The sequence below is a fragment of the Cyprinodon tularosa genome, unplaced genomic scaffold (genome assembly GCF_016077235.1).
Source record: "Cyprinodon tularosa strain WSP-4 unplaced genomic scaffold, ASM1607723v1 ctg342, whole genome shotgun sequence".
Taxonomy (NCBI): domain Eukaryota; kingdom Metazoa; phylum Chordata; class Actinopteri; order Cyprinodontiformes; family Cyprinodontidae; genus Cyprinodon; species Cyprinodon tularosa.
In genome coordinates this window covers 40,618-66,871 of record NW_024039055.1, presented here as the reverse complement: position 1 = coordinate 66,871, position 26,254 = coordinate 40,618, and the positions used below count along the sequence as shown (strand labels likewise).

Genomic DNA, 26,254 nt, shown 5'->3' with positions numbered 1-26,254 from the left:
AATTATAATGATTCAATATATGGACGCAAATGTATCCTTTTATTAAGTGCAATTGTCTCCAAATAGAAACAGTATACCACAATAATACTACAGCAAATTTAAATGTGCCTGGTGTTTTAATCCTTAGATAGCAGCTGTATTTATTTCAATAATAAATACAAACAACAAAAATGCTCTCGGTTAAAGGCAGAAAAAATATTACACTACATCTGAATCTAAATGTTGTCAGTATTTTCTAACTAAAGAGCTGCATGTGTTTGCTGGGATTTATTGTGCCATGAAACATTTTAGTACATCTCATTGCAAATGTTGCTGAACAGAGAGATGGTTTTGGGTCTCGTCTGGTGGTTAATATGAATGGCACGCACATATTTTCACTCATACTTGACAAATTCCCACAGAGCCAAATGGTTCAAACACATGGAGCTTAAACAAATAACAGATGATTTAAACACAGCACCAAAACAGGATATTTTTCCTCTCGTGTTTAGATACTACACCTTTTAAAAGAAGCCTGATTATTTTATCTTATTTATTTTCCAAGTGTGGGGACACAGAAAGTAAGGGAGCATCTCAGTCAAACTGTGTAAGGGGGAGGGGGGCACTAAAAACTCATTACATGGACGATCAATATTGCACACACTTGAGGGTCCCGTGTGTGCTCCATACATCCCCCAGCATAACCACACACACACACTTGTGAGTTTCATCACCCCTCAGCGATGGTGACAGATGACTTTTGTCAGCCTGAAGTGTGTTACCATGGCAACCATTAAGTTGTATTTAGGTATCCTGAACCAGGGGAGCCACTCTGACGAACACATACAAGTGAATACACTTAGGTAAACTGGTGAAGGTCATGGTAAAAAAAAAAAAAAAAAAAACAGCACAGTTTTTCAGCACATTGTTCCTGTTTTGGGCTGAAATATATAAATGTTTATAAAATAAGAAAATAAAAAAAATCTCAAACTGAATCACTGTGTTTGCATATATGAAAATACAACTTTCTCACTATGATCTTCATACAAGTGTAGAATTAGTGAGAAGCAGCCGCAAACATTCTGTCCATGTGTGCTTTTATGAATATGCAGATCATATTCTAGTGATGTAAGGTCATAAATGTATGTGTGGAGGACATGCAAATAAAAATACTTAGCACCTGCAAAGTGATTTACCAAACCTATAAGGTGTGTTGATTTTGGAATGTAGGGCTTTATCTATTGTTCTGCTGTATATTAGGTCAAGCTGGTGTTTAAATTGGTAGAAGTAAATCCAGCTGCTTAGAAAGCAATCTAATGTAAATCAGACTGTGGCTTCTTTTCTGTTAGGGGGGATCAAGTAGCAGACGATTTTCTTAGGTTTTATATAATTTATGATCATTTCTTTCCTTTTTTTTTTTTTTACCAACATATTTTTATTTAGTTTTTACACTTCGGAAATACAAGCATGTAGTTATTTGAACAGGTTCTCTTTGTAGTCATTACATGACAATAATTATTTTACTCAATCCAGAAAAATAAATACAACAACAACAAAAAAACAAAACAAAGAACACAGCTTCTCAAAAACTGGGGTATTCACACAGATTACAAATTGGTCAGATATAATTATACACATCTATACAACATGGCACACCACAGGTTCTGGCAAATCAGAACTCAAACAAACCCTCTGTCAAGTCTAAGTCCTTAATAAAATTAATGAAAGGCCCCCAAATCCTCTCAAAAAGATACCCTTTGGATTTCCTAATATATGTTATTCTTTCTAGCGGCAAATTAGACGCCATCTGTTTTAACCACTGCGTGACACTATGTCTATTGATATTTTTCCAAGTCAAAGCAATAAATTTTTTTGCAGCCAATGAGCTTATATCTATGAAAGTGCATTCTGATTTACTAAAGTTATGTTTCCCAGGGAATAAAGCTAGCAGGAACAATTTAGAATCCAGTGGAACTTGCTTTAAGATAATTTTTTCAATTATATCTTTCACCTCTGTCCAAAATGCTTTGATTTGTCTGCATTCCCACATGCAGTGTATCAGAGTCCCTTTAGAATTACATTTTACACACAGATCTGGGATGTTATTATTGTATTTATTTAAATGCACAGGTGTAACATAGATACGCATTAGCCATTTAAATTGTAGGATTCTAAGACGACTGCTTATGGACATTGTGTGAATTTTAATGCAAGCCTTTTCCCAATCCTGTTCACTGATATTTGATGATAGGTCCAAATTCCAGTTTATAAGCTTATTGTTTGAGTCCTCTAATGAGTTAGAAACCAGCACATTATAAAAATCTGAAATGATGCCCTTCCTTGATTTATTCCGAGTCATTAATTTTTCAAGTAACGTAAGAGGGGGCTTGTTAAGGTTGTTGTAATTTGCTTTAACAAAGCTTCTTATCTGAAGAAATTTGAAGTAATGTTTTTTATCCAGATTGAATTTGGTTTGTAGCTCTGCAAATGACAAAAATATATCAGAATTTGATGGGTAAAGGTCACCAACAGTTTTTAAACCTTGCAGCGCCCAAAGCCTAAAGGTTCCATCCGCTTCACCTGGAGCAAACAGCTGATTACCCCATATTGGGCTAAATTGGGATATGTTGTTTGGCTCCGCAAGGTAATTTCTAACGTCCTGCCAAATTTTTAACATGTTTTTCAGAATGGGATTTGTAGTGCGTTTCTTTAACTTCATTGATGTGTCAGAGTATATGAACAATGGAAGAGCTAAACTTAAATTTTGGGACTCCATTTCTACCCAGTGAGGATTATTTTTATCTGTAAAATAGAACATAATAGTCCTTAACTGAGTGGCCCAGTAATAAAATTTAAAGTTGGGACACTTTAACCCCCCTCTTTCAAATGGTAAATAAAGCAGCGAGAGGCGTAGCCTAGGCTTTCCATTATTCCACACAAAAGCCAAAATGTTTTTTTTTAGCCAATTGAATAGTTCAGGAGGAGGCAGCAGTGGAATGCTTTGAAAGAGGTATAATAGCTTTGGAAGTATATTCATTTTCAGGACATTAATTCTTCCCAATATGGATATAAGCATAGATGTCCAGTTGTCAATTGAGGCAGCTATTGTTTTCATTAAGAGTTCGTAATTGGATTTGACCACCTGTTGTAGTTCTGGAAAAATCTGAACACCCAGATATGTGAAATGTTCCACTACTTTAAATTGCTTAATCTCACTGATGGGGTTAATCCTTTCACCTAGATTTAATGCCAGAAAAGAGGATTTTGTATTATTTACTCTGTAGCCAGAGACCTTCCCAAATTCCTGGATCACTTCCAACACCGCTGGAATTGAGTTTTTTAGATCTGTTAGGAATAAAATAACATCATCAGCGAATAGAGATATTTTGTGCTCTGTGGGACCCACGGTGATCCCAGAGATTTGTGGATGGAGACGGATAGCTGATGCCAAAGGCTCGATTGCTAGTGTGAACAATAAGGGAGAGAGAGGGCATCCCTGACGACAACCCTTCCTGATTTGAATCGCTCTTGAAAATATTTTATTTGATACTATTTCCGCAGTTGGTTTATTATATACTATTTTAACCCATTTAATAAAGTTACTACCACAATTCTTTCCAATTCTTTAAAAAGATAGGGCCATTCAACCCTATCAAAAGCCTTCTCTGCGTCCACTGAAAGAAGAGCTGTGTCTTTAGCGTTCTTTTTTAACCAAATAATATTCAGGGCCCTTCTAATATTGTGGTATCCTTGCCTCCCAACCACAAATCCATTTTGATCTTTATTAATAATATCTGGTAAGATTTTTTGCAGTCGAAATGCCAATAGTTTACAAATGATTTTGAGATCAGAGTTAAGTAGGCTGATGGGTCTCAGGTTTTCACATTTATTGGGAGGTTTACCAGGTTTTGGCAGAAGAATAATTAGAGCCCGATTTAAAGAGGGAGGCAAGGTGCCCTTTTCAAATGACTCCATGAACATGTCTAGAAGGGGACAGAGCAATTTGTCCCTAAATTTTTTGTAAAAGTCAATGGGGATACCATTAGGTCCTGGTTGCTTGCCAGATTTCATCCCATTAATGGCCTGTGCTAATTCCTCTTTATTTATTTCCATATTTAAGTTTACTCTACAATCTTCTGCAATGACTGGAATATATAGTCTACCCAAAAACTTGTCTAATTCCACTTGGTCTAACTGTCCTTTAGAGTCATAAAATTTCTGATAATAATCTTTAAAAGCATTATTAATATCCCTCGGATCTATTAGAGTTTCATCCTGTGTTTCAATTGATGTAATCGAGGTTGTTGTTTCAAGCTGTTTAATCTGCCAAGCTAGAAGTTTTCCAGCCTTGTCCCCCTGTTCGTAAAAATTTTGCTTCAATCTTAAGAGACTGGATGCAGCTCTAAGACAGGACAATTTGTCATATTCTGCTCTGAGAATCAACAGCTGTTTTTTCAATTCAGTATCATTTGTTTGAAAAACCCTCTCCTGAATGTTTTTTTATTTTATTTTCTAGGTGCTGCCTTTTAGTTTTGGCTTCCTTGGACTTATTGCCTGTAAAGCTAATAATATGGCCTCTAATAAACGCTTTAAAGGCTTCCCATCTGATGCACGCTGTTGTTTGATTTGTGTTAAACTGAAAGAACTCATCAATTTGTTGTCCTATATATTTAACAAAATCCTCATCCTGGAACCATTTATGCTGAATGCGCCATTTAGGGGGATCCCTGGTAAGATTCTTATCACAGTAGCTCAGACAACATGGAGCATGATCTGATATCACTATGTTTCCATACGTACAGTTTTGAATTTTTGATATTAGTTCTGATTAAATTAAAAAATAATCTATTCGCGAGTAAGACTGAAATGTTGCCGAATAACATGAGTAGGCTCTGGTTTGTTGCTGAAGTTCCCTAAAGATGTCTACCAGTCTAAGAGTTTTCATAAACAACTGTATAGTTGTTCTACAGGTGTTATGTGTCAGATCTGCCCCTGTGGATCTATCTATTTCTGGCATAAGAGTACAATTAAAATCCCCTGCAATCACAAAACACCCCTGCAATGATGAAAGTAAGAGGAACAAGTTTTGAAAAAACCCAGGATCGTTTGTGTTAGGGCCATAAACATTAACTAAGTTAAGTTTTTCCAATAGTAAAGAGCCCTGAACTATCAAGTATCTACCCTGCTTATCCTTGATAACATTGTTTACAAGAAATGGGACAGATTCATGGATAAGAGTCATAACTCCTCTGGCTCGAGAAGAAAATGCTGAAGTGAATACATTGCCTCGCCACCTCCTCCTGACCCGCCCCTCATCTTTTTCCACAAGGTGCGTCTCCTGTAGAAATACTATTCTGGAATTCAGATCTTGCAGTTTATTAATGACTTGTTTGACCTTTTTTAAACCTTGTAGGCCCCTGCAGTTCCATGTAACTATCTTAAGATTTAAGGCTTGCGACATGCAAGATCCACCAAATTACCAGAAAGGGAGAAGAAATACAAAGCAAAGTTTACCCCATACAAACATGAACATTTGAGAAGCTTAAACAACAGAACAGAACTCACAACATAACCCCTAAACCCAGATTCCCATCCCAAGTCCAACCGAGGGACTCCCTCCCCCCTCCGCACACCTCCCGCTATCACGTGTGACCGACCCACACGCAGTGAGGAGCAGTCTAACCACTCAATAACCAAAATAAAAGTTTTATTACCGATGCTGTTCACTATGTATAACAGTAACTTACTCTTCCATATATTTGCTCACGAGATCGAACTTATTAGTATGGACATCAACCGGTATGTGCACTTTTCCCTTTGCCATATCTAAGCAGAAGTAAATGTATTCTTAATAAAACCCTCCTGTTCCATCACCAATACAACTGAACGATAATGGCATCAAAAAGGTTATAGGAAGCCACAAATTGTTAACTTAAGAAACCATATATGGCATTTTTAACCCATAGTCACCTCCTCGTTGGCTTTCTTCTGGATTTTCTGTAAAAACTCACGTGCAGCCGCTGCTGTTTTGAAAGCATGAGTTCGGTCCTGATAAGTCACCAGCAGCTTGGCTGGGTGAGCCACCCCGTGGCGTAGTCCCAGTTTGCGTAGCTCCGTGCGTATCGGGTCAAACTGCTTCCGAAGCTGGAAAAGACCCGTCGCTGTATCTGGGTAGAACCGGATTTGATGATTCTGGTAGCGAATTTCAGTATTAGCTCTTGATGCTAGAGCAATAAGCTGCTTATCCTTGTAGCTGAGAAATCTTATTATTAAAGTGCGAGGCGTTGCGGTGTTGTCTCTCCGGGCTCCAAGTCGATGCGCTCTTTCCACGGCCACAGCTCCAACACCGAGGGTCTCCGGCAACCACTTCTCTAGGAACTCACATGGATTCTGCCCTTCTGCTCCCTCCGGCAGTCCGATAAGCCTTAGGTTGTTTTGTCTCGATCTAGCCTCCAGATCCGTAACTTTATCTTCCAAGTCCTTCTTCTTGGACTCTAACGCATCCACCTTAGTTCGTAGCGTTTCTATCTCACTTTCCGCATCAGAAATACGTGTTTCGGTTTCTGTGATTCGTTGTGTACAGTCGTTTATCTCTTTTCTTACGCTGTCGATGGAGCCCAGAACTTCGTCGAATCTAGAGGAGAAATCTTTCTGAATCGAATTAACAACAGAAAGTATTTTTTCCACCTTGCTGCTTTGAGACTTCGGGTTCTCTTCTCTGTCTGCGGCAGCCATCAGAGCCGAGCTGGAGCCAGCATTAGCTTTCTGCATTTCACCTCGAAGATGGTATTCTGTTAGCTTATGTTGTTTCGCCTTTTCACTTACGTCTTGGGATGTTTTTGCTGCTTTAGGCATTATTCCGAACTCGCGCGTTCATTTGTCAGTTAGTTCGTTCTGAAAGGAGGAGTTTTAGATAAATTCTGAAAGGCTCAGTGTGAGCGGCCATCTGCCGAGGCCGACTGGGGTTCAAGGAGACAGAAGCAGAGATACAAAAAGCAGCTGTAAAAGGCGGCCCCGTCCAGGAAACACACAGCCAGGCAGACAAGCTCCAAGGCAGCTCCCATGCCAGAGGACGAAGAGAGCACATCCACTCAGTCACGGTCAGAGAAACAGGACCACACTGAAAAACAGGCCGATCTCCAACATCTATAAACAAGGGTGTTGATGGAAGCAGCACAGCTGATGTTTCTTTCCAGGATGACGTCACTTACAACCATAACAATAACAAAAACACTTTTCCACAAGGTATTATGCACACATACAGACCAAACTGTTGGGAATATCATTTAAAAAAGCAATCAAAACTCCAAAATCCTAACTGAGCCAGTAACTCAGATGAATTTGGATAACCTTTTTGTTATCAGAACTTTAAATCCAATTGGGAGTTCAGTCATGAAATAAAAGATGTTCAATACTATTGATCATCAATACTGTTCATGTGATCACTTATCTGAAAATGTTGCATACTATCTGCACCATTTTGGTGTGTTATTGATGTGAAAAGTGAGCCATTTATATTCATGCAGATATAATTATGCTTTTTGTTGATAATAAAAGAACGATCAAGCAAATTAGATGCTTTAGAACTTATTTAGAAAGTATTTTTACACGTTGACAGACTTCACTTGGCAATAAAGTAGGTATAATGCTAAAACAAATATTGCTTTTTAAGCGATAAAAAAAAATCTACTTTGCAATAGATATAAACAGTGATCACACTATTCCATGACAGCAACACATTGTCACCCCAGTATTTCTGTGAAAAACAAGTATCCAATGCAAGTGAATTCAGTATGGAGCTAAGATAGGAAAAAGCAACATGTGTTGAAGTGAACATCATCTATCTTGAATCTGAAAGTCAGATACCATCCATCCATTCAGACTCGATAGTCCAACTTCTAGGTGGGCGTTTCTCTTGACATTTATGACTTAGTACTACTTATAAGTTTCAACTTGCAAAGACAAATTGAATGCACCATAAATCTATCAAATAATCACCAAAAACCAACCAAAATTCATGTTAAATTCAACCAATATATGCCAAGCGTTCATTGTAACAGTGTTTACCTAGTCCATTTATTGTGTGAAAAGAATTTTTTCAGTGGGTGGAATCAGCAGATATAGACATTGGCCGTTTCTCAATATGTGTAATTGTGCCTTCTCATGTGCTCGTGTACTCGTGAAACGTCAACAGCTTCAGCTTTACTACTGTTCCAATTCACAAGAACAAGAAGACCGAGATCGGACAAAGTGTTGTTCTCGCCCTTCCATCTTTACCTACCCTTCCATCAGAGCAGGCTTGTCCATTCTTGCGATTGACAGCTGTCCCAGCATACACCACGGCAGCAGCAGCTCCCAGGTTAGCGCTCACAGAGCTCATAGTATAAAGTTAAAAGTTCTCTTTTCTGTTGCCCTTATTCAATAAAAGTGCATTTTAAGATCACTTGAGGTGAGAATGTTATACTTTTAATAGTCACTATATTACCCATGTGTAAAATATAACACGACAGACAGAAATGAAAATGTTTCATTACCTTTCCAAGCCCAGGATTATCTTTGACCTTGTTGGCCGCTCTGAGAAGACAAGGTGGGGCAGGTGGAGGCGCCGTCAACAAAGCAGAGCTGAAGTTAGTTGGGAACAGATTATGGTCACATGACGGGGATGGAGATGACGTCACTGGGGCTGTAAGTGTCGTGGTTTTCTGCTTCTTTTTCTTTGATGTTAAGTTCAACTTTTGGGCGGCTCTGAAAGAAAGAAGTAGAGTTGCCCATTAAATGATGAGAATAATGATTTGATTTTGATGTGATTTATTTCTGACTAAAAGACTGATTTTCCTTCCAGTTCCCCTGCAATATTCAATATATCCATTACCAACTTGCATAAAAACAAAATACGTATGTATATGCAGGAACAGGCTGTTGGCATAACTCTCCATACATTTTTAATTGGATGAAAATAAGAACCATCCCAGGAGATTAATATTAGGTTAAAACCAGTTTTCATTGACACATCATTGACCCAAACATTCACCTCTAATGTAACAGACAGCAAATATAAAAATCTGAGTCTTTTTGACAAAATGTTGGAACACCAGTCTCCCCTCTCACAATGAGCTGAGTTTCTGAGAGGTTCCTGTTCTCAAGCCAAAACCTTGGACCATGACAAAAATTTACATCTGTTCGAATCGCCGAGCAAGAGATCTTCTGGAAAAGTTGAATCACTAGATAAGACAAAGACTGGAGTCAAATTGAGCCATTGAAAACTAAAAACAAACCACTTGTCAAGCATGGTAGCTGCAGCATCATACTTAGGCCAGATGTGTACTGTAGATGTGTATTGTGCAAAATGTATATAGCTATTTATTTTTATGTCAAATAACCATCATCATGGTTTAAACTCGGTCACACCTTCATATTCTAGCAGAACAATAACCTCACATCCAAAAAGAGTTTGGACTCAATATGGCAGGCTACATTAGGCTCTAACGAATGGCTCTGACAACCAGATATATTCTTGAAGCCTGATTATCAGGAAACCACGCAATTCAACTCAAATTCCTTCTTGAAAAAATAGAATAGGCAAATATTCCAAAGAATCAAGTCAGAAGCTTGTTGGTAGCCAAAGAGAGAGTGTGTGATCTCTCCTTAACTTCAGGAGGGAGATTTAAACACATTTTAACAGGGTCTTTATAAAACTGTATGTATATTATTGATCTAAATTGATTCAAATTAAATAAAGCTACAGTGTGTAATTTTCAGCAACATCTAACGTCCAGACTGCAGACCGCAGCAACATGAACATCTCCCCCACACCGCTTCTCCCCCCCAACAGTACGGCGAGCGTTACGGGACAAAATGTCTTCCACGACGTCCGCATCACCTACCTTCTCAAGTGATGAGGTTTGTTTACATAGATAATTTTACAGATAGTATTTCATTAGTCTGTGTAGGGTATAGATTTCAGTACCGTCTCAGTTCATCTCTCTCAACTTGCCGTAGTTACTTTCGAGCGTAATGGGCAATCTCGCAATCGCTAGTTTGTTGGCTAAAGTAGTGATAAGTATAAAGAAAGAAAGGGTGTAAATTATTCAATGCAATCCAAGAAGTCTAACTACTCTCATATTCTTCATACTGTGTTTCCAGTTTAACTAAATTAAATTCCCATAAAACAGCTGTAGCAATGGTTGCAGCGCTATTCTTCAACTCCCACGAATCATTTAGAGAGCATATAAGGAGAGGAAGAAAGTAAGAGACCTTGTGCCCTGATACACTCTTTGTCAAGAAGCTATATTCTCACACCATTGGCTTTCAATTAACTGCAGCAAGTTTCAGAAATAAGAGCGAGGGAGAGAGTCAGCGAAAGGAGAGCTGGGAAGGGGGGGGGGGGGGGGGGATGTGAATCAAGTGACCCATGGAACGTTGAAGCACTTCACCGTTTGACTGGCTCCCCCTGGAGATTTGTGTGTGAATCCTTGTGTGTGTCTGAATGCGCACCGCGTGAAACACACCTCCATGAGAAGACATTAATTGGGTTTTTCCAATGTACAGGCTAAGCTTGCAAATTTGGAATGCGATCAAAGGCAATTACAAGTTTGTATTATGTGGGTGTAATGCTCCAAACCTCCCCATGCATCATGTGATGAACACTATTGAAACCTGCCCCTGCAGGATTGGTTCTTTATTACTGTCATTGCAGACAGGATTTTACTTCTTCTAATCGTATTCATAAGAGTTTTAAAAGAAGTTGCAAGTTTATTTTCTAAATTAGCCAAATTACAAAGCATGTTTTGTAGATGTGTAATATCTAAATTCATATTTCTATGTGATTTCTTGCTCATCAATAAAAGTAGGGGCTGTAGGGGCTGCTGCAGTGCTGCTGATGGTTGCAGGAGGAGGCATGACAATGATGGATTTGTTCGTTGTGCTGCAGGGGATTCCTGCTACTAACCTGCATGCATTTCCCTTTGCACAGTACAACAGTGCTTACCTGGAGCAGTATACACACACACACACACACACACACACACATTAAAACTATATATATATAGTTCTAATGTGTAAAACCCTTGAATTTTTCTTAGGTGCTTTTACAAATTAGTATTTGGGCAGTTGCAATGCCTTTTCTTCAACTCAGTGATTCAGTCGACAGCTAAATTAAAGTTATTGACACTTCAACAACCTCTAATTGTTGGTGTTTAATGACAGGTGTCCTGGGATTTGGTTAAGCAAATCTATTCCAAACAAACCCTAAATTGAACTGTATATGTTTTACATCAATCGAATTATCAGCTCCTTTCCATAACCTTCATTCTCAAACTCATATTCAGTCCTCGATCCCCTCCAGATTTCTGCCATACGGAAACCTCTCCATTTGTTTCATTTTCTCACTCAATATTTCTTTCTTTCTGGCTTCAAAACATCCACTCATCCTACCCAAAATGCATCGATTCCTTAATTACAGACTGCCTCTTCCTCTCCCCTCGCAGGCTTCAGGTATCTGTCTCTTGTTAGGAAGCATCAGAGGTCAGCTGGTAACGAGACCCTGCATTGTTTTCTTCCTCCTTTCATGCAAACACAAACACCTTTGCTTTGGGAGCACTGCTGATTGATGACTGGTTTGTCTGCTGTGCTGTTGGTTCGGTAGATAATTATGTTCTGTTTAGCAGACCATCAGTATAAGAGGAAGAGAGACAGAGACTAATGGTAGACATGTGAAAGTGTACTTGTTTGAGTCACATTAGGTCATGATAATGACTATAGAGGACAGCAGAATGGAAAGACGATTGGCTTTACTGAGATTATAAAGATGTGGTCAAAAATGAGCATGTTATGATGAAAATGACAGGGACTGGTGTTTTATTAGACTGATAGACGTATTCAAAGACACATGAAGATTCTAGAATTACTTAATTTTTTTTGGCTTCTAAGATTTGTGTCTGTTTAAACCCATCAAGGTTTATTGCTATATTAATTATTGAAATAAGACGTGCACAAACATGTCATTCCTGAGTACAAAATTAGGTTTCATCCAAAGCTTTCTGGATTCTGTATAGGGTTTATAAAAAGATTTCTAGGGTATAATTTTCAGTTGTATATATAAAGTACTTAAGAAATGATAGTGTACAGTTAAAAGTAAACACAATTTGATGCACAATACTAAGGATGAAAAGGGTTACAGAGGTTACAAAAAACTACAGCTTTAGTTTGTGTGTTTCAGTTTGGATCACTTCATAGCCAAATTGAATAAAGTCAAAATGTAATCAAGTATAAAGCACAACAATTGAGGTTTAATTTAATATTTGGTGCCTTTTTCTTATCCTGCAGAAGTTCGAAATAGTACAACATTATAATTTCAAGTAAAAAAAAAAACGAAAAACAGGAAAAACATTTTTAATAATTGTAGGATGTATAAACAGAAAAAATGTGTTTTTGATCTGACTCTTCCTCATCTGATTCTTCTTTTGACCTGATTTCTGTCTTGTGTTTTTGCTTGATGACCATCTGTTCAGATCCTTAATCCTCCAGTGTAACGGGTGGCTAATTGGTGGTCATTTATCATTGGACAAAAAAAAAAAAAAGCTTTCCAAAAAAATAAAATAAAAAACAAGAAAAAAACTAAAACCCAACAAAATGTACCAAAACGCAAACAGACTGAAAAAGAGAAAGCAGCCTACACATCTCTACCATCCTCTATCTGAAATAACGAAGCCTTCCCAATTCACCAATTCACTTGGGGCCTATTCATTTTCTCAGCTGCCTCTCGCAGCACACACACAGCCACTCAAATCCCCACAGATCCGATCCTTGGAGCATGCAGTTAAAAAAAATTCCTTCACTGATAGAAACACCCTCCCCCAGTGAGTACCAGCATGCACACACCACAGCGAGTCTCTATTGCAGGGTCCCCAGAGGGCCACTGCAGCATAGGAAAGATGTAGAGTTCCTGTGCAAGTGTGACATATTCCACAGACAGATCGCCACTAATGAGAGATATTACTCAGATATGCATTAGAGTAGAGGTAAAGGAAAGGTCAGTGTGAAAATGGAGAAAGTGTGGATGAAGGAGAGGGGAGAACAATAGGGAAGAAGGAGAGCAATTAAATGAAAACAGGAGAGCTGCACACCGAGGAGAAAACTAGAAATGGGTATTGACAGCAGAGGCTGAGGAGAAATGGAGAAAGACAGGGGATCAGGTGAGAGGACCTGGGTTGGACATGGGAATTTTGTGCAGACAGCGAGCCAGACAAAGATTGTATTCGTCTCTGTATGCAGTCCACGTCTGAGAGTGAAGCTCGAGACCTGCACGGGATTTACCAGCCATGCAAGGTTGCATTTAATGACCATGAACACAGGTTAAGAGAAAAATGCAGATGCAGTCCAACCTACATTCCTAGCCAGCTCGTATTTTACAATTCAAGTGATAACGGAAATCTTCACAAAGTGCATAAAAAACAGGTGTTACAGACATGTGAAAATATCTGGACAATGTTCCGGTATTATTGCACGACTGTGAAAAGACATGGAATAAAAACCATTCAGTTCTTCTATCATATTTTTCCTGGAGCTCACACACCTTGAATTGAAATGCTAGAATCATTTAAGCCTTTTCTTTGGCTGTTTGGAATTAACTACATCTACTGTACCTCAGATGGATGCATTACTGCATCTGTCTGTCAGCTGTGTATAATGCATTGAGGGGATTTTTACCTGAAGCTCTCTGTTGTTACGAAATAAGACAAGATTTGGTTTTCTGTACTTTTAAATGGAAGTAATCAGATTGTTTCACTCAATTTTTCCTTCTTTTTTAAAATACTTATACTTTTTCACATACCATCTTACAGTGAGACTCTCATACCAGTCCTACAATTAAAATAATAGAAAAAAAAATAATAAATTTATCTCACAATGGAGAAATTAACTCTTATTTTAAAACCGCATTTAACCCTTCCCCTTTGGGGAGCAGTGGGCTGCCACTGTGCAGCGACCGGGGAGCAATCAGGGGTTAAGGCTCTTGTTCAGAGAGCCAGAGTGGCAGTCTGTGGGAGTGGGTTTCAAACTCACAACCTCAGGATTCCAAGCCCTATGCCCTAACTACTAGGCTGCCACTCCCACTCCCTCCCTTAATGTGCTCAGTAAATATATAAGTCTTATGCTTTAATTATTCACCTCATTTCTACACAACCTGGGTATTGTAGGGGTCCAAGCTCTTGCAATCAACTGGCAGAGAGGAAAGCCTGCGTGTTTAAGAGGACATTTGTGTAATTTACTACTCTGACAGACACTATTATGTCTGCTACACAGGTGTATATCAGTTATATATCAAAGATTGAAGACAGTCATTCAATTATCTACAGATGAACAACACAGAAGAGGCGTGAAGGCAAAGAAGAGGTGTGAAAGCAATGAAGAAAAACCATCAGTGTTATTGGTGATGTGATTTAAAGCAGTTCATTAGGTATGACGTCCCAGTGATTTTTCAGATACGGTGACAGACTCAGACTCTGGTGTAAACCATGAATAATTAACTCATTTATTTTGAGCTTGCTGTGTTTTTCATCAATAATGTCCCCATGTTAACCCTGTCTTATTTATGTTGTTTCGGGTAAGCATCTCTTCTGGGCTTGATTATGTACAACTTATTCCAAGATAGCTGACTTGTACGAAGAAATAATAGTGTCTCAGGCGACTGAGAACAAATTCTCATTTACAACAAAGATCTGACTAAAAGGCAACATTAAAAGGTAATAAATAATTTAAACAATAATCAAAATCTTTAATCATACCACAAAAAGGAACAACAAAAGAAAGTACAAAAGCTTTCAGGTCAAATCTGTTTGAGTCTGTTTTAAAATTCCTTCAACTTTATCTGATTAAATTCAAAGTAGAATCTTTTCTATTCACTCCTTTCTATGCAGTGAAGTCTGAAACTGTCATGATCTGCTCTGATAGCTGGCCTTAATTACTCATGCCTTTCACCTGCTTAACTCTTTCCAGCTGCTAATTATCACTCATCTCATCCACCTGCCAGTTTCCTTTATATTGGGCTCAGTTCCAGCTATCATGGTCAGATCATTGTTTGCTTTCGGTTTGGTCCCCGTGTGATTCTTGTTAGTGTCCTGTCTGTCAGCTTTGTTAGTTTTAGGTTTATTTCCAAGGTTCTGTTTTCCTGGATCCATTTCCTCTCGCCCACTGGCCCTGTCTGGTCTGCTCGCCTGAACCTCTGTTAGACTCCTGCTGGATTTTGCCTCCCAGGTGCGTTTCTGTCTGAGCTGGAGGCTCGACGCACATGACCTGCCTTCTCTGATGGAATCCTGGAACCTGGATGTGTCCGTTCCTGAATGGATCGGAACCCCTGATCAGACTGCAGACTTCTGGATTCCAGTACTACTCAGGTCTGATCTGAATCCCTGTCCTGGACTGGAGTCCAGCCTGCTTACTGGGGTTGCTGCATCAGGGAGGCTCTGGATGGCTCAGGGCCGCATCTCGTTTGCAGATCATCGGCTTATCCTGCCTATGATTGAGAGGATGGACTGAACTGTTAAACTAGGTAAGTGTCTCAGTCTAATAATCATCTTCAGTTCAGACGATCATGGTCTGTGTTTCTTCCTAAACCAGAATGTCAGTGATTGGGCGGTGCCCCGCCCCCCTCCCGCAGATCCTCAGCAGTCCGCTTTAGTTCTGTAAATTTGTTTGTTTTGATTAAACTTTTTGAACTTTCCTACTGGCTGTCTCACCTTAAATACTGGGTCCCTCTGTCCTCTTTTACGACAGAAACCTCAAAACTCGTTGACTAGTTGGATCTTATACTGTTACCCTTCCTCTGTTTCGTAATGATTAAACAATAAAATTAGACCCCAAATGTATTCAAAACAAACTTCTGTCAAAAAGTAAGATTTAAATCTACAGTAAGGTTTTCCTTTAAAAACAAAAAAATACAGTAAGGTTTTCCATGCGACAGAGTACACCGAGAGTGTGTCTCAGCAACATTTTTTAATTAAATAAACATACTTTATGATCAGCAATAATTCCAGCTCTATATTCTCGTCAGCACAGCGTAAATAACAAGAGATGTCTGACACACCTCTAACTTTGCTCCCACTCCTACTCAAAATATACCTCTTTTAACTCATTGTTGAGCAAAAACTTGTTTTCAACTATAGAAAATGACAATCGAATGTTTAGTCCTCTTTGGAACATCCATGATCACTTTTAGAGAAACTTTCAGTGTATTCTGAACACTGAAAGAACAGGTTGCCAGTCAGTTGCAAATGACCAAAAGCCAAAAAGGTTTAGATCAGGGAAAAGATACCACAGAAAAACCTTCACATTATATAAGCAGAGGTAAATAAATCAAGAGTACTAGGGAAAAACTAACAACATTGGCATATCAGAAACTGTCAATCTCAAACATTAAAAGAGCCTTAAGAGCCTTAAAAGTTAAAGAGCAACAGAAATCTCTGGTGGATATTAGTGGTGTTCTGTATGTGACAATAACCTGTTGTAGGATTCATGTGGACTGGAGAGGAAATGAGCTTATATGTTATGGTCTAATGCAGTGATTCCCAACCGGGGTATTCATACCCCTAGTGGTCCATGAGTGCATTGCAATGGGTACATGAAAATATTTTATTTCTTAGGTAGTTAAATAAAATTGGGATCAGGTCTGTTTTGCTTTGTGAGGTCCCAACTGAAAAATTAAACAAGCTTTTATTAACCAAAAAGTAGGTTTTTATTATATGTTTGAGTTCACCTTCAGCTTTGACACACATCCAAATCAAGCAGAGGAACAGACTGGAGGTAGAGAACAGCCTGGGATCAGCTGTTTTTCACACTGAGCTATGGAGCTCATCAAAGCAGCTTCGGTGTTTTGATGAAAACAGAGTAAAACGAATTAAGTCAGTCTGACTATAATTTTTGTTCTGTATTTTGTTACCAATTCATAGAGTATAAAATGTGATATAGGGGAGTTACTCAGAGAAGCTCCAGTTTTATAAATACAGGTTTATATTATGATTTTATTTGTATTTATTTTGATTCCTTACTAACTTCTAGGGATCATATTTATGTTTTTTTTTTTTTTTTGAGACTGAAAGCATAACATGCCTAAGAGTTAAATAGTTTTTTTTTATTTTATAATCAGTTATTGTATGTTCTACTTTATCTATCTTCAAGCATCACACGACAACTTTCACCAAGACCTCTATAATGCGGTTTTACAGGCTTTGGTTATTAACGCAGACGCGACAGTGACTGCTGCTGCGTAACGTCCACACTTCCACGAAGCCAGCCAGACACCCACTCACACATACTAGGTCTACAACGTCAGCCTGAGTGTTGTGAAAACACCAACATAAAACAATACAATATAGAGGCAGACAGGCAGTTCTTCAAGAATGAATACATGAAAGCTCAGTGGTGTGTCAGCATTCACTGTGAGTCTAGGTGGCATGTGGGCAATGAAATAGAATAATGTAAACACCATGGTTCCATCAGTCAACAGAACAAAACCAATGAAACCAGCAGTCCTACTGATAATGCTACTATTAAGAGTAGAAGTGGTGAAGTGGTGAAATGTACACCTTGACACACAGCCGCCACAGTCAATTGAATGCCTTCCAAAGCCTTCACACTAGGTTACAAGCATCATGCGTTTACAGTGATATTTCACTCTCCATGAAGAAAAAAGCTAAACACGATGAGCACGGACACACAGTTTTAAGTATATCATTCTTTTTAGAGGAATATAACTATAAAAAGTCTGTCAACATAGCACAAATGAAATATTCGAACATCCAAGCCTGAACAGGGTTGTCATAATTTGGACTTTGAGTAGAATAGATTTGGGCAAATTTTGCAAAGTCAAGCTGGTAGACTCTCATCAGAAAGTGAATGCTGAAATGGAATGAAAAACAGTGGTGTAACACAGCAATTATTCCAGAGTGTGCACAGATGACCAAGACATTTTATTCTGTGGGTCTTTCTATTGCACATTTATATTGCATTATAGTTGGAAATGTCTTTAAAAGTGTTTCTATTGTCGTATTTTATTAGTAAGAAAACAAAAACAAGACAAAAATACAATTTTTACCAGGATGTGAACATTTTTCATAAACACTGTATGGAGTTTAGTACAAAGAAATTTATAATAGTTTCCTCATAGCCTCTAATCTGATTTTTTCCAAATGCTGCCATCAGTCAAAAGTATTATCATTAAATTTAAAAAGCATTTTGAGTCATAAGGATGCTTTAAATAGAAATTATTTTGATTGAGGGAAAGCAGATACAGATACATTTGTATTTTCTCATTCTGAAGAAAACTTTATAATCTGTGGAAGTCTGAGTATTGCACGCTTATAAATACAGTCTAAGTCAAAGTCAGATGAACCCCCAACCGGCGGTCTGTAAACTGCTTTTGAGGCTTAGGACTGAGAGCATCTTACTGTACCTGGCAAAAAAGGAGGCAGCTGCAGAAGTGGCAGTGGGTGCTGAGGTGGTAACCGCTGGAGTGTTAGAGGGAGAGCTGGTGTGCGATGGTGAGTTCGTATTTGCAGGGGAGTGGGAGTTGTAGCGGTTCAGGGCAGCTTCAGTCCCTCCTTCTTTTGAAGCGTCAGAAATCATCTGGGAGATCTAAAACACAGAGAGACAGACCCTTTACTATGTTTCCCAAAAATAAGCCTGTTTATAAAAATCATATTTGAAAGGTAAATCACCAATTAATCACCAAATCCTACACAGTGGACCAGCCATGGCGGTGTAGTAGCATTAAGGTTGCTTTTTTTTCATTCTACAACTGTAGTTTGTACGTAAGGTAACCACGTTTACAAAGATAAGATCCAGACTGAGGATAAAATAACAATGAGACAGAGAAGCAAAATACCATCACTCTGCTTGATCTTCTCTCCCAGGCAGACAGATGTAATTTTGGGTTTGAATTCTTCAACACTGATCCATGTTTATTGTGTCAGACATTTTCACCCAGACTATGGTTAATCTTTGGTCTACATTTTTCCAGATCGACAGGTAAATAAACCCATGTCGCTTTGTGCTATGCCCCATTTTTACAGAGATTAATGTGATTTACAGCAATAAATCCTCTCTTTCTTTCTATTTAATTCTAGGAAAAAATTAAACCCTTTATAAACACAAAAAAAAAACCCAACAAAAACGAAAGCATCTAATGCACTGTGTGTGCTATTAATAGCTGACTGACAGCAGATAACCTCTTTATTGATCAGCAGGTCGATCTGTTCTAGATATACAGAGGTAAATCTTCTCCTGGCCATCTTATGACCCTTAGTTCGATAATATCCCCATTTCTCTTTATCTACATTCAGTCCCTGTTAATGTTAATTTCATAGACAATTGGAAAAATAACTATTTCATATAACTATTTCTTTGCTTTATAAGACTGCATCATATCATAATTTCAATCAGATAAAGTATCAAAAATAAATTTTAACCTATAACACTTCAATAAGATAATTACCAATTAACATTTAGTAACATATGAATGCTTAGGGGGTTTATAGAGAGCACTGCTGTTGCTAGTCAGAGATCTTTTGTTAACAAAAAATAGAGCATGCCTTAAATAGGGCAAAACACTTGTTATTGATGGATAAGAATGTGCTGCATTTATTTCTTGTTTTTCAGTTTTGAGGAGTCACTGCAGCAGTGCAGCCACTGAGTAAAGTATGCATTTATTTAAGCAGACATCTAAGAAATGTTTTTTTGTATTTGCGCTTATTAATTTCTTCAGACATGATCATCAAATCATGTTAAGGTAAACTAATAAACAACACACAGAACATGTAGTTCCCAAAATTTGCAGTTCATCTCTCTAAAAGCATTGGGACTCCAGAACAGTTCGCTGTTATATCCTAGAAAAGGATTAGGTAGTCTTCCCCCGGGGCCCGGACACTGGTGGTGGAATAAGCCAGAGGATGAGAGGGACTGAAAATAAGGGAGGAGATAGGGTGGAGGTGGGTGAAAGTTCGCCTGTATGCGGGAGAGAGAACGGCCAGGAGCTAAATGAAGGGGCTAGATGATAGGCTTCAGAGAAGGTGCGGCCCCCGAGCTGATTGCTGGAGCTGAACGATGAATATCGCAGGTAGTTCAGGTGAAGCTAATAAGAGTATTCCAGATTGAATTTACTCTTAAGCTTCATCTCTGCATTAACCTCTGCATTAACTAACCCTGATAAGTTTACAAACTTCGAAAGGAAAATGCTAAATTTAAATATTAATCTGTTCAGTTTAGAGCTAGTTCTGGTTGACAATGATGACCTAGACAGAAGACAGCACACTTGAGTCAGCTGATTTCATTACCTCCCCTGAATATCATCAAGTTCTGCAGAGAAGTCTGTTAGTGATTTATTCATTTAAATCTGATTTATACCAACAGAGAAACATATCAAACATAAAGCAAGTCAGTCTATTTGGACTAGGGTTAGGGACCGTTGAAGTAGTACGTAGACTAGAGGAACCAAAATCAAAACTATTGATGATTAAATGCTGATAAAGGTTTTAAGTGACACTACGCTCTTGCATGAATATAAAAGCATGCTGACCTTATTCTTCACAATCCTGTCCTAATCCATTTGAAAATATGCAGCTTGTACAACTCTATGACCATAGGTGTTTTCATACTTCAGATGCCATTATGCATCTGTTTAATCGCCACCAAAAATACTTACGCAAAAATATTTTTACACAGAAGCAATAAATACCTCCCCCTCTCTTCACATCCCAAATGTATACACACATACCATGAATAATATGTAGTGCTTCTGTCGTGTGTATGTGGTGTTTGACTTGTAGCAGTGAGTAGTAGTGGTATATGGGTGGTCAAGTGAATCATTTCTGTCACAGGTATGGATTATTGATTACAGTTCTTTATGGTCTGTCTGATACTAGACAGCAGAGCACCTGAATTATAACCAAACACTTCAATGGAGGATCGCTTTAGGAGCGCTTTGGTCCATTGTGTGTCTTTGTTTGTGTCCTTGGGTAGCTCAGTGTCTACACTTCTCCATACTTGTGTGTATAGGTGCGTAAATCAGCTCTGCTTGACTTATATTTACTGCCAAAGGCTCCTGGGGATGAAGCAGGTTGCCTGCTGCTTGATAAATAGCCTTTTGTAAACAATATCCCTGTGCAGTTTATATACAGATACAACACCTCTTTGTGCTTTACAAGCAATTGAAATGCTCAGTATAGATCTAAAATGTGGTGATTTGGAATATGAGAGTTATTGTTTAAACATTTAGACCTAAACGGTGCATAATAAAGGACACCAAAACAATATAGAAACGGTTGCCTGTGGATAAAACCAGCAGACCAATTCATCCACAGGTCTGCCTGGGGAGCCGCTGTACACCGCATAAAAAATAAATAAATCTAAGTAAGTCTGTTTCTTATATTAAGTGAATTTTTTCTTGAACTGAGCAGGTAAGTAAGAAAATTTACATTTAAAATATTTAAAAAAAACCTGCACTCTAAGATTAAGGTAAAATATACTCATTTGATTGGCAGATCATCTTATTTACCCACCCAAATAAAGGGTAAATACACTTATTTTACTACTGTTTTACTCAGTTTAAGATCATTTGTGCAGTTTAACTGTTTAGGAGTTAGAAATCGTGTAGATGTGCTTGCAAGAATTTTACATTTTTAATTAATGTATTACATGTATTAAATATTATTTAATTTTAAAAAATTAGTTAATCGTTCACATGGCAGATTTCAATTCAAAGTCAATTAGATATCAGCATCTACGGAAATATTAGTTTTGGGGAAAAAAAGTATCTTTTAATATAAAATTACATGTCAGTAATTATTTAGAAGCTTCTTAATTATCAGTAAACAAATCTTTATGGTGATAAGAGCAACAAGGTAAATCTAATAATTGCTGACGAACCTGTCCAATTTTCACTTCTACTTTGGCCATTTATTTTTGATCATTAGCTTTAAATCATTGGAAACCCTTCTTGCCATCACCATAATCTGCTGCTCCCTCGTCAGATTCTCTTAGAGATTCAAGGCTTAACTCTAAATGGACCACTTTAAAACATCACTACTTGCAATCCGAACAAAGATGTTGGTCAAATAAATACAAGAAATACTTTAAACCTGAGACGTTGAGTTCACATGTTGCTGGACATTCAGTTAATATGCCGGGAGTTTTAAGGAACTGTTAGACTTGTTGTTCATTTAGTTTGGATATGACTGCTTAAAACTGTTAAATTATTGCTTTTGATAAGTATTTTTAAAGTTAATTAGATGACTATAAAGGAATTTTAAGCCACAAGAAATTACAAAAAAATAAATCTTTATTCAGAATGCATAAAAGTTTTAAAAATAGAACATTCCTAACAGGAAAAAAGCTTATGTGTGTAACAAGGTAACTATATTTATCCTGCATTTTCCACTAACCTAATCTAGATTCAGTTTGGCTCTGCAGAAATACAGATTATATGAATTTATGTTTGCAATCTGAAGGAAGACCTTGCAACCACATCAGGAGTTTAGAGAGTGACATTAAGACTGTAAGCCAAATTTAAATTCCTACACTGTGTACACAACACATAACTAAATTAAAAAGGTTATTGAATATTAGAAATTTGAATCATTCAAATCCTAATAAAGTATATTACATTGTAATTGTAATATTAAAAGTTGGTCAAATGTAAACGTATCTAGCTTTAATCTAATCAACAATTTTTTATTTATTACTTTATTTATTTGACTTAATCTGTATGCCTTTATATATATATTTTTTTTTCATTTATAATCTTATTCATATTTTAGGCACAGAAGCAGGTTAAAGAAATAATGTTAATTTTCGTTTCAAATCAATTAAGCATTAAAAGGCGAAACACTAGCAATCATAAGTAGCCATTAGGGCTAGAAAGAGCATCATGAATCATTCCTTGATTTGCGTTTCTTGTATCAAAAATTGTTAGAGGCTATTACCTATTCTCTCAGGACCTATAGGCCTATATGTAGTTGAAAGAGCCATAAGTGAATAACATATGCATAAATGTGTGTGTGTGTATATATATATTTAAGGGATTTTCAATACAGAAATAGCAGGTCACTGATGACTATGTGTGTGTACTGTACAGAATATGCACGTTCTACTTGGTCAGGACTGCTTTTGCATAAATCGCTTTGAAAATGCAGGGTTGGAGGTTAAAACCAAGATTTCCATAAGACTTGTTTCTTTAGAAAAACAAGAAGTTTACAGACAGGTGGCTGCACTGACTGAGTTTTTGTGAGAATTGTGATTCCATATTAAAGGACGACTTCAGACCAATAGACAACAATCCAGTCTGTATCTTCCCTCTTCACTCTTCTGATGGCGTCTCTGGTTCAGGAAGACTTAATACATTGTTGTATTTTAACACCAGGGCATGTCTGCTGAGGTGGACTGAGACACAGAAACACCACCAACATCCTGTACATTACACACTGGTCTTACAACTGCTTACGTTTGTTACATTATGTGATAAAAATATTGTTTTTTATGAATGGAAGCATATCCCTTGTATCAAAATCTTATCCTAGCTCTCAGAGAAACAGCCTAAACTTTTCTAAAAGAAAAACTATGACCTGGTTGATGCAATGAATTAACCAGAGAATACAACATTATTTACTCATTAAAGTAATTCTTCCTGTGTTTGTCTTCATGAGGTCATTATAGTTTTCCTTTCTGATTTCCCCGCAGGACGCAAAGGCTGGGCGACTGTCTACATCTTCCAGTAAATTAGGTTATACTCTGGATGAAATTTTAATGACTCACGTGGAGATATGAACCACAGCAGCAGAAAAAAAGGTGATATAGATAACACTGGAAAAATGTAGATATCTGAAAATAACAGAATAGGCAAATGTAAATATAATCTACAAACTGACTGAAAAGCAGAGCATGTTGCCCAGAGATCGGGTGGGATGTGGGAATTGATGGATCTCTTGTAGGATTTCTAAAGGAAATACCATTAGCTAAAAAAATAAATTTGTTCTGCCTGCCTTTACCGTTACAGGACAACATTCATCCACATCTCTGCTTTGCTTCTTAAGATGAGAGGTAAAATGTTGTCATTTAATCTTTATAATAACCGAGCCATTATTCCCCACTGCATTTGCTCTCTTCACTTCTCTCTGGTTTAGTTCGTACTGGAAGAGTAAAGATAGAAAGTGTGTTTTAAATGTGTGAAAACAGCAGGAAACTGCAGGACATGAGGAAATGGTCCCAATTTTTTTAATGAAGGCATACTTTAAACCAGGTCCTCCAGGATTAAAAGTAGATCAGAAAAAAATATTTGAACAGTTTTAAACATTTCCTACCAATACTTGCTTTCAATTATGCTGATGATTATTCAAACATAAATAGACTGCATTATACAATATAATACTTATCAAAACACAAGCAGGATCTTTCAAAAGTAAGATGTTACCAGTGATTATCTGTGCCTATGCCTGGTTGATTTCTCATTTTACATTATGTATTAATGCTACCATTTTATGTTGGGTTGCTTCATTGCAGGTATATATAAAACAACTCACTACTGGAGATCAAGTTTAGTGGCAACCACAGATGAAACCTGGTATCCCTACAGGCATCTCCTCGTTTCCCAGTAGATCTGCCATTGCTCAGGACGTGTTGGCAAAGAAAGCAGAGAAAGAGAACTTGATTTTCTGTAAACCTGGGAGAAAGGAGGCTTTTATTAAGTATATTTCCAGGGTTGTCAGAGATATGGTGGTGCCATGTTTGTCTCTACATTCTGAGAATTCATTTTCAAGGGTTCTTTTTAGTGTTTGTTTTTTAATGTCGACATTTTCAGTTAATTATCCTCACCTGTTTTTTTTTTACATAGTTGTATTTAACCTGTGAGCTGTTGTTAATTGACCTGTGTGACCCTATGTAGCTCATTCATTAAAACGGAACATTGCATAAAGTTGTATTTCAAGTTCCAATAAATTAGAACTTTATGAATTGATAACTAGTTATGTTGACTGTGCAGTAACTGCTACTAACTTTTACATTTTTTTTAAAGAATTAACTATTATCTATTACTAGTTAATATAAGAATCCTCATCAGTCTTTGAGTTTAACTTCATGTCTATTTTGGTTTTGTTTTTTTTCATAACAGCAACATTTAAATAATGTGAGATCTTGTCTCCAAAGCAAACTGACAAAGCATAATTCATGATTCATTGCATTTGTGTCATCGCATAAAACCCCATCCTCCATCTAAAATCCTTTCATTCTGCAAGACTTTTATGTCATGACTTAATTGTGCTTTTTATGCTTCTATAACTAAAATGTGATTGATGCTTTACAGCACGTCATTCATTCTGTGAAAGTCAATTTATGAAAAAACATAACTTAGTTTCTTATTCTGTCTGTATGTTTTCACTTTTAAGTGAAAACATCCCTCTTCTCAGTATAGAATTAATCTGTGACATGATATGATCCCATTGTTTAAGCCTGAGAAGAATAAGCTCGAAATTATATTTGAGCAGTTTGTTAAGAGAGCAAGTGTTTAATTGTATGCTTTATTAATTCTCTCAAAACATGATACAATATTATTTGATACAAAACATGTATCAAATAATATTCGTTTTTTTATTTCCTTGGCTGCAATTCTTTCTTAGTTTACTTTAAAAATGTAGCATTTCATGTAAGAGGCTGCAGCCATTACAATAAGCTACCATTTCAATGGCTGAAAGATAACAAAAGCAATTATATGGGGTGGATGAGGATTTTAAAAAATCTCTCACCCTTGCAGGGCGCAATGTGGTGTTGCAAAAAGAAAAAATGCATACAACTAAGCCTGGGATTTAACACATTCATTTTGATAAATTAATTACAAACATTTTAACATGTAAAAAAAGATAATGCAACTAATTGTGTTTTCTTACATAAATAGTAAAATCCAAAGCAGGAACCTTCGTACTCGCTGTTTCTTGAACACATGTAACTCTGACTCATTAGCAGCATCACAGGTGTTGGTTCACTTGGGATACTCAACCTTAAAAACCATCATGGGTCAAACTGAATGTGAGTTCTGCAGGGAGGTGTATTTAAACACACAAAAGAAGCACTTAAATTTCAATTTATCCATTCATTTCTCATCAACGAATCCCTCAAATTCTTCTTCTTCAGTGTCCGAATTGAATAGTTAGGCTCATCCAACATGCCCGGCTCTGTCTCATCAAAGTCGTTATTATTTGAGCCAATGTCGCTGCTGTTGTCTCGTAGCTCAATGATAATC

The 26,254-nt window shown here is 37.4% G+C and overlaps 1 protein-coding gene across 6 annotated transcripts in view; it reads right to left on the bottom strand.

Moving 5' to 3' along the window:
* kif26ba (kinesin family member 26Ba) overlaps nt 1-26,254 on the bottom strand; it is a 90,697-nt gene that overhangs the window by 53,700 nt on the left and 10,743 nt on the right. For all 6 annotated transcript variants that reach the window (XM_038294622.1, XM_038294624.1, XM_038294625.1 and 3 more), the window contains 2 exons: nt 18,425-18,606; nt 8,514-8,724 (listed from right to left, as the gene is read on the bottom strand). In XM_038294622.1, coding sequence (XP_038150550.1) covers nt 8,514-8,724; nt 18,425-18,606 — 393 coding nt within the window. The remainder of the gene's footprint in view (nt 1-8,513; nt 8,725-18,424; nt 18,607-26,254) is intronic.